The sequence below is a fragment of the Mytilus californianus genome, unplaced genomic scaffold, assembly GCF_021869535.1.
Source record: "Mytilus californianus isolate M0D057914Y unplaced genomic scaffold, xbMytCali1.0.p SCAF_4, whole genome shotgun sequence".
In the NCBI taxonomy this organism is placed as follows: Eukaryota; Metazoa; Mollusca; class Bivalvia; order Mytilida; family Mytilidae; genus Mytilus; species Mytilus californianus.
In genome coordinates, this window is record NW_026262690.1 from 15,569,656 (window position 1) to 15,579,686 (window position 10,031).

The window sequence follows — 10,031 nt, forward strand, 5'->3', positions numbered from 1 at the left end:
ATAAGTTTACCTGGATCGTATCTAAATTTCCAGGCTCGGTTAACAACATCACCATAAAGTTTAGGATGTGCTATTCCGTTTGAAATAAGTTTTCTACAGGTACAGCCAACTTGCAGACCAAATCTTTGTATCTATGGAAGAATTAGGAAAGATTTTAAGTAATTTGTGGTAACGAAATCGCTGACTTAATAATTTACTAGTAATTCATAGATTACGCTCATTGAAATACAAAACGTCACCACAGACAGGAGCATAGCGAACGAGTTGGGATATTTAAACACCGTAAGATGGTGCCAAAGGATCATCACTGTCCAAAAAGGGAAAATTAACAATAGGGAAAGAAAAATCATCCCTTTTGTCTTAAATTTTTGTGTAGAGTTTCTGGTGTAATACTGAAATATCTAAATCTAGGAAAGGATAGTTATTGCTGTTAATATTTGATTTATTTAAAGTAAGTTCCTTTTGGTAAATTTCAGCAATTTATTTAGAGAATTCTTGATTATTTATCGAAAAAATATCATCAAAATAATGGTAAGTGTTAAATGTTTAATTAATTAATTAAATGGAGTTTAGACGGTTCTTTACTGAGTTTGGCCATAAACTGTGATTCATAACAGTAAATGAACAAGTCTGCTATTAAAGGGGCACAGTTGGTGCCCATAGGAATACCTACAACCTGTCGATAAACTTTATTGCCGATATGTACATAAATGTTGTCAAGGAGAAAATTCAGTGCTTTTATCATCTCATCACACATCCAGTAAGTATATTTAGCATATTTACCTTTCTCATTAGAGAAAAAGGCTTTATATGAGTTGCAGCAAATAAATTTGCAACCAGATTTATCGAACGACCATTTAATTATAGGAAAACTTAATGTTCAGATATTACTACAGTCATTTCCAACGTCATTATAAAAACTTATCTTTATGTTTACAAAAGTCTAACTGTGTTCTTTTTATCATGTTGAAACAAGAAACAAACAAAAAATGAAGGGCACAAGTTTACCTACAACAAGAAAATTTCTTCAACTATAAAATATTCCTTTATTTCATTCCTTTAATTTTATAATCCTTGAAAACATTAGATGGTGTACTCAAACTATAACTGTGTAATCCCACATTTTTATACAAATTTATACATGAAAAAACCCTGATTTTCTTACAAACTAGCAAGAGTTTTATATTTTCCAGTATAGATAACCTATCTGTGTACAAAGTTTTTGAGTATTGATTTTTTTTTTCCAGACAGTATATAGAATATGGGACTGTTTGTTTTATGAAGGTGCTAAGATATTATACAGAGTTAGTGCAATGTTAGTCATACAGAACAGAGACAAATTATTGGCTTGTAAATCATTTACAGAAATAACGGATGTTTTTAAAGAAATTGTGAATAATCCGACTATTGTGGACTGTCATACATTCTTACAGGTACATTTTATTTATAGATTTCACTAATAAGTTTATAGAAACTGTCCATTGACCATTGCTTGATTATAGAAATTGTCCATGATTTGACCATTGATTTCTTTAAAGAAATTGACTATCATGGACTGCCGTCACTTGCAGCAATTTCTGCAAGTAAATTAACAACAATAATCAATGGTGTGTTTGAAAAAATTCATTAAATCTTTAATATATCAGACTGAAAACAGATACCAGAATTATAACTTTTTATGCCTATCACACTTTTATCTACATAAAACTCATCAGTGACAATTGATCTAAACAGAACGCCAAATTAAATACAAACTTTTAAGAGCATCAAAAAATGCAAATTCCAAACCGGTGTGCAAATAATATGATTTGTATAGTAGGAATTGGCTAATTAAATGCATTACCCTTTGTTAGATACGAAAAAAGAGAAAGATTCCAGAGGTATAATTTATGACACCGGATGCACCTTTTTTTCTACTTTAGACTCAATAGTGGAGCTCTAATCAAAACAGTTACAAAGCCAAATCAAATCTCACAAAGCTGGAAAGCCTCAATATCTGAAACTTCCTAAAAGATGTGCCAAATACAGCCAAGGCAATCTATACCTGTGGGTCAGGCACTTTTCTTTGAAAAAAATTACCCATATATCAAACTGTGGACTTGTATTTTTGAGAAATGAGATATGTTCATGAACTTCAGTTATATTCTGATTCCACTGTTGTCAATCCCACTGAAAATTGTTATATCATAAATCTGCATTAAATTTTCCACAAGATGGTTTTATATAATGCCTATTTTTGTTGTTGGAATCATTCGTAGCAGCCCTTCCAATAAGTCAATCGTAAATTATTTCGTCGTCTCACAGCAAAATGGCAATGTTAATCTTGCATAGTTTTTCTAGGAATATTTTTTTCAGAGACAAGTGCCTGTGCTGTGGGTAGAAAAATCTTAGCATTAATCCCATCTTAAAAGCTAAATATTGAGACAACCACAACATACAAACATTGACTGTTTCCCTCTAGATGTCGTTTGGTTATCTTTGTTGCTGGGTTAATGTCTCAATGATGTTAACCCCACTTCTCCTTTTATTCATTTGCATATCATACATTAAAATGGATAATTACCAAAAATACTGCACATTACAACATCAACTTCCAACACTTGACTTCTCTGAAAAAAAAAACCCAGACATACGTACAAAGACAAACAAACACCAAGAAAATGATTAAAATAACACTTATAATAGGTTTTATATTAAAATGGTTAGAACATTGGAAAATAGAAGCATTACTACTGAATTTGTGATTCTATCACACCTGCCACCCTTGCTGTGGAAAGATTTCAGAGATTTCCAAAGTCAATTTTGTGTTGATATAAAGATTACATTCATAAGAGGGTTTGAATGCTGTATGTCTCTTATTTCAGAAATGTTTCAATGAATTAGGATCCTTTCCAATTGCTAGATTGAAGAAAATACAAGAAGAATGTAGGGAACGGCCATGAATATCTTGATATTTTTAGAACTTTAACACAAGAAAAGTACAGAGACTGTAAGAGTTTTGAAAGCTTATGTAAGGTTACTGGGAATACAATGCTAGCTTTATGGTGGTAAAAGGTTTTCAATTATTTTATCTTTACATTAAATGCTTAAGGTTAATATGTTTTTGTAAGTGTTTTTGCATACATGTTCATCATTCTGGACACAAAAAAGCCTTTCGAAATTTTGTTTCAATGTGTTATTCAACCACAGATTAAAAAAAAAAAAAATATTGTTTAACTTTTGAAAACTTTAAATCACAGTGGAAAGTAATAGAATGCAATAAACATGATACTTAAGGATTCACAATAGCTTTTGAAAGTCATAACTATTTATTATCAAAATCAGCAAAATATGTCACCTGTTTTTATGATTATTTTACTTTGTTGAGGAAAAGTTATATTACTATTTTTTATGATGATTTAAAACACATAAATTTTAATATACCAAGTACAAGTGTTTATTTAGTTTTTGAGCTTGAATCCTATATAGTTTTGTAAAATCTTTAGGAAGAATTGTCTTAACAAAATACCTATTCTTTTGATTTAAATAAAATAATTTTCTTGCAGTTGAAATGATATCAACAGAAATTGTCACATATCTTTTCTAACATAATCTTTATTATTGTCAACAGACATTGTTACATATCTTTTCTTTTTATTATTCATTTGATTGTGCCATTTTTTATTTATTTCTTTTTCATACTACTCATAGTTCTACAATCACAAATTTATGATATGAAAGTGTAGACTACCGGATAGATATTTTTTTCTCCCTGCCTTAAAGAGGGGGTTGGTGTATAAAGTAATACATTGTATGTGTCCATCACACTTTTATTTTTATCATTCAGAGTTTATGTTTAATAGTTTTAAGTATAGCCATTCTCAAAAGTTAAAATTAGAATCAATTGACATATGTGCCAAGTGCAGTCGCGTAACGTTTCCATACAGCGGATTAGAATAACAGCAATTTTGTTTCTTGTTTAATTACAAGTGATTTTCAGTATCAGACTGGTAACTCAGAAATGATTTCTGTCAAAAACTTTTTTTTCATAATATAAAGAATTTGTATAGTAAAAGAAAGTGAAGGCTTCACCTTTTCGTAAAACATCACAACCATAAAAGAAGCCAAGGCTGCACTCCTTGGGTTTGAGGATAAAAAACCTGTGGATTAACAAGAAAAGCATTTGAAATTAGTAGTTAAGGCTTCACTGCCTGCATTTGCGGCTTGAGAATTTGCAGTTATTATAAAAACTTTTCGCCAAGTCAAAGCTAACCAATGTTTGTCACTTGAAGCTTGAGAATGTGTAGAGCATTGAAAGAGATGATAATATGGATTATATGTTTTTTGATAGGTGTGAATGAACAGGAATAATATGACTCTCTCTTTGATATATATTAAATTGAAATCACAAATATACCCTTTGAGATATTTGTGTTTTGGCGGTAGATCTCCACTGAAAAAACCTCTTTTTATGTCTCCTAATCTCCTTCCTGAGAGAATATAAACATGCAGCAAGTTAAATCTATTAAATTCACAACTAAAGGTAGTTTTCAACACATCTTCATATTTTTTACACTGAGTTGCATTTAACATTTTAACTGTCACTGGTTCTCAAAAATGCAGTTGTTTTTAACTTTATAGTTTACAGAATAGTATTTGAAAGGTTTTCTAATCACATTATGACAAAAGGGAGGATGCACAAATCCCCAGATTGTCAGTGGTAGGATTTTAATAACTGTTTAATAAGACTTTTTTAAACGAAACTTTCCATGAGTTTTTAGATTCTTGGCTCATTTTCTTTAGCTTTGTTCTTGTTGGTTTCTTTTTAGGTGTGACCTTTTCCTTCACAGATATTCATATAATTTAGCAGAATTTTTCTGATGACTTCTATATAAGTGCTCATCAGTATATATATTTTGTGCTTATGTCAGATTTCTCAATGATGTAGTAAGAATAACAGGTCAAGTATAATTGTACTGCAGAAAGTTGTTAGGTGTTCATGTCAGACTGAAAGGTTTTTTGTGACCTTGACCTCATTTTTATATTTTAATGATCAGCATTTAGTTTTTTGTACCACATGGAAGTAATAATCGTGTCCTTTAAGCAGGTGAGACTTATCAAGGTATTTAACTTTAAATTCTTTATAAATACCCCTGTTTGGGGTTGTCATTCAGATTATAGTAGTTGTGAAGCATTGCATTCCAGTTAAAAAGAACCAAAGGGTCAAAAATTGCACTTTATATTTTTTTTTTTTATTTTTGCTCAAGTGGGTTGTGATTTTTCCCTTATCAGATCCTCTGAATAAAAACTTTTAAGAGCTACAGTATTGCAGCAGATTTTTTTACAAGCTATAGTGCTCAAGCCATGCACGGCTTAATTAGCTAAAAAAATGCTTTTTACATGGTACATAGATTATTGTGTCAAGTGTATAATTGTGTCAAACTCATTGTTGTGTCTAACACTATATTGTGTACCTATATTCACTTTTAATATACACTTGTTCAATCTTCCCAAGTAGATACATTACTGTTATATTATACTGTACTCAGTGTAGCTTTTTTCCTTGTTTTATTACAAAGACAATCATGTATTTTTGTTATTGTTTATTTATTTATTGGTATATTGTACACATGCTTGTTGTTTATTGTTTATGTGTGTTATATTATACACATTCCAATGTTTTTGATCATTAGGTTAAAGATCTATTAAAGTTGATAAATCCATTAATCTTGCATTGAAAACATCTATTTGAATTAGAATAAGGGGATTCCACAAGACAATTATAGGTATTCAAAAATAAAACTATTGAACAAAACCAGAAGGAAATATGTAGGAGCACAAAAAGGGATATGCCCCGGCACCACAGAGGAGCTACATAACTGTTTTTGTATATATTAGCTCATTTCTAACAATATGAATGTTACCATTAATATATATTAGTCTTATCAATTATGATACAATTAAAAATTCTCTGACAGCTTGGAATGTTATAATTCTGGAATTTTGCCTTCTCATCTAAATTAACTCAACAATAGTAATCATGTAAAAAGTCCTAAATGTCAACTTATGAGCTTGTAGCTGCTAGGTGAAATCTCTGGTATTGGCTTTTGAGAATGACATATTTTATATCAATATATAAATGGTGCTTTTAGTGATTGTAGTGTTGTATGAATATAAAACATCTCATTAGTATTATACAAGTTATGATCAAATTGACTATCCTATTTTTGTACTTTCTCATCAAGCATACTAGGCATATAATTTGTATGTTAAATGAATGAATCACAAACATATTTGTTGTTTTGTAATCAACAAAAAAAAAATCCTCCACATTGTAACATTTGATTGAAAAGAAGAACTTAAACGAATTATATAGCTTTGTACTAAAATAAATAATCAGAAAAAATGTTTTTCATACCTTTAATGTAATAAATGGGCCTACCATTGTCATACGAAATATTCAATTAATATGTTTTACATATAATTAATGCAATAATGGACCTATCATTTTTGTTTATATTTTCTCAGTGACAGTTTAAATGAAAGTCAGAATTTTGTCAACACAAAAAATTAGTCTGTAGAAGAATTTGAATGAATGGGAGAATTTCATTTTTGTATCATTTGCATTGAATAGTCAAGTTAATGGTTTAAATTATTGTAATTTATTTGTACTTTCATTGATTATTGATGCTTTGCTTTGAATTCCTCTTTATCTTCTACCTCTTTATACACGTATGTCTAGTCCTAAATACTGTCACACAGCCTTATCTGAAACAAAAATATTTTGATATTTTATTTTTAAGAAAAGTCTTTTTCCACAAAAGCCTATTTCTACTTTATTTCCATTCACACAAGTGACAAAGCTAATTGGTTTGATTCAGTAATGAACTATGAGATGAGTAACTACATGTAGTTTTAATTAATTCTGTCAAGTTTGGTTCCATTTCAATGTTTAATGTAGGAGATTTTTCCATCATCCAAAATCCCCACATTTACAAATTTCACTTTGAAATCCAAAAATCCATTGATATGAGGTAAGTAATTACATGTGATTTAAAGTTATTATGTCAAGTTTGGTTCCAAATATAAAAGATTTCCACATCTGCCAAAATCCCCTCATGTACAAATTGGGCTTTGACAAACTTCCAAAAATCCATTGGATTCAAGAATGAAATATGACATGCATATAAACTACAAATTGTAAGAAGTAATATTGTTGTATTCTAAATCAGTATATTTGATCAAATTACATCTAATAAGGAGAAAATATTATTTTTAACATACAGCATGCTCTGAATCTGGTCAATAGGAATATTAAAAAAATAAACAAGACTTTATTTACAAAATTAAATGGTTAAATAATTGACAATTGTGGTCACCATTGTTGCATTTTGAAAATAGGCCAATCAGTGGTCAGGTTTATAGTTTTCATCTGTGATATTATGTTTGTGTAAATTGCATGTATTTATAACAATAATCAGATTATTTTCTGTATATCATTTATTTTGTTTTTATTTTTTCACTTATGGGTTTGTGCAATAATATTTTCTTGTCACTGAATTCTGTACTGAAGTCTTTATGATTTTAATATTTCTTCAAATAAATTCTACTATTCAACATTGTATTTTTTTATTCAGCCAATCTGTGTCTATGTAAGTACTCCAGATATTAAGATGGCGCAGAATTCTGAACTTAAGGCATATCATGAAACCAATGATATGTTTTATGCCATGAAATGACTTTCAGAAGGTATAAAACACCATTTTAATCATCCAGAACCAACTTTTGATAAGTATTAAACCATAACTTTATATTAAAAAAAAAGATGTAAAACAGCTGCTAAATTTGAAATAAATACCTTTGCATATAGTTCCTTTGTAAATCAATATTTATAAAATATTACTATATATGAATTAATGAGAATGGGTAAGAGATCAAATTTAAGTAGTGGATAAAAATAGGATAGTATGTAATAAACAGTATCTTATACTTGTGTAAGAAATTTAATAAAAATTTGTACAATCTGCATATTGATATAAAAGTGGATTTCTCATACTTTTTTCTCATACTTTTGTTCAAATTCTTTCCAAAGGTATACCTAACTAATGTATTACATAATCGAAAAGACATTTTATATCACAACTTAATGCATGATTATTGACCTGAATAGTATGCCAGGTGGTTGATAAAAATAAATTATAACAGGTTCCACCAAAACTTTTGTCTTGCCTGTGATTGCTTCTGTCAGTGAAAAAGGGTAATGTTGACTGTCAAAAACCAAGTCCAATTATTAGTAAAACTAGCACACCCCCGAAATCGCGGGCATTTAGAGCGTGGTTGAAAGTATGTAAACTGTTGTAGGATTATTTTCTGTAAAAGATTTTATGACTGGAGAATTTCAGGAAAGGTATCAAAAGTCATAGGTAATGGGGACAGGACGATTTTTTAGCCCTCCCCCTTTTGTTCAAAAGCCATTATTTTTTGTTTATTATTAATTTCAATTATTTTCCGGTTTTTCTGTATACTATGAACATACATATAGAGAGTCTCTTTATAATATATCAGTGACCGCCGTAGATAGTAAACTTTGGAATTGATAGTAAATAGCAAATACACTTTATTTACAGTATATGTATGTTCATAGTATACAGAAAAAAGCGAACATAATTGTCCTGTCCCCATGTACCTATAAAAATTATGTTTAATTTTATTATACAGTCCTAAACCGAAGTCTTGTCTATGACTTAAAAGTCCGTCCGATGACGGAAACAATATCCGGACGCCTTTATTTTCGTTGTCCTCCCCAAATAACCCAAACAGAATAATCATAAGCGAGGATGACAAATGCGACTATGCATGGTACCCCTAGGACACAGAGGCTTGATGATTAATTTATTGTGTGAGAAGGAGAAGCGACACACAAAATGAGGTCTTCTCATTTAAAAATATAGATAGATACTTAGTTTTTGACAGTCAACAATAATCTGATACAAGTCAATACTTTAGGTTATTTAAGTGTAACCATTTTCAGTGATTTGCTTTAAGAAATAAACAAAGTGACATAATTCTTAATCAGAGCATTTTCTGTAATTAAATTTATTTGTATATTCCCCATTATATTGCTTTTTATCAGTATAAGGTCTTTGTTAACATGGTTTTCCAATTGAAAAATCAGGTTATTGCAAAGGCGAAGTAAGGTGGGCAGATTGCTGCCAACAATTTCAATGCAATAACTTATAAACCATTTAACAAATGCTTTTCTAATTTTAAAATGTTGTTTCTGCTAACAAAATACAGGTAGAATTAGATATTGACAGTTTTCATTTTTACCTTTCAAGAGTTATGGTTCTTCATAGATTGGAAAATGACACTTATATGTCTTTTCAGTGCAATAACTTAAGAAGTGTTTTCAAGGCTTTTCAAATTGAATTGTGTTTGTTATTGATGGCAAAATGGACGTCGAGTATGATATTGACGATTTTTTATTGATCATGTGGGTATTGGTAAACCATAAATTTATATATTTAATAAGGCATAAATTTCTACTTGCTTAAGCAAACTTTCAAAAAATCATGAAATCAATTATTCCCAAAAGTATAATTTTTCACTATCCATGAAAAATTGGTATCCAAGAAAAACAAATGAATCCACAGTATCCAGAGTTTTGATAGCTGTCTTGAAATGTTTTACAGGAGTTAATATGTAATGAGAAGAAATATGGAAAATGGTTTGTAAGTGAGGTAAGAAATAATGTTCTCCAATACAAAAAGAAAAAGTATCTTGCAAAGTTCTTTAATTTCACTTTCAGATATATTGATGATGGTCTGTATCTCAATAACCCACATTTCAATGAGTGCTTACATCTCAAATATCCCAGTGAACTTAAGATTTAGGATACTACCGTAAGTAGAAGGTCTGCTTCATATCTTGATCTCTTCCTTGATATAGGCACAATTGGACAGCTTAAAACTAGAATCTATGATAAACATGATGATATCAACTTTCCATTTTTCAGCAGTAACATACCCTATGCTCCATCATATCATAACAAT

At 29.7% G+C, this 10,031-nt stretch overlaps 1 protein-coding gene across 1 annotated transcript in view; it reads left to right on the forward strand.

The window, feature by feature from the left end:
• Positions 1 to 7,596, forward strand: part of LOC127737560 (growth hormone-regulated TBC protein 1-A-like) — a 46,310-nt gene extending 38,714 nt beyond the window's left edge. Inside the window, exons 9-10 of the mRNA XM_052248391.1 lie at positions 1,248 to 1,433; positions 2,865 to 7,596. Coding sequence (XP_052104351.1) covers positions 1,248 to 1,433; positions 2,865 to 2,942 — 264 coding nt within the window. The 3' untranslated portion in view covers positions 2,943 to 7,596. The remainder of the gene's footprint in view (positions 1 to 1,247; positions 1,434 to 2,864) is intronic.
• The last annotated feature ends 2,435 nt before the right edge of the window (positions 7,597 to 10,031 follow it).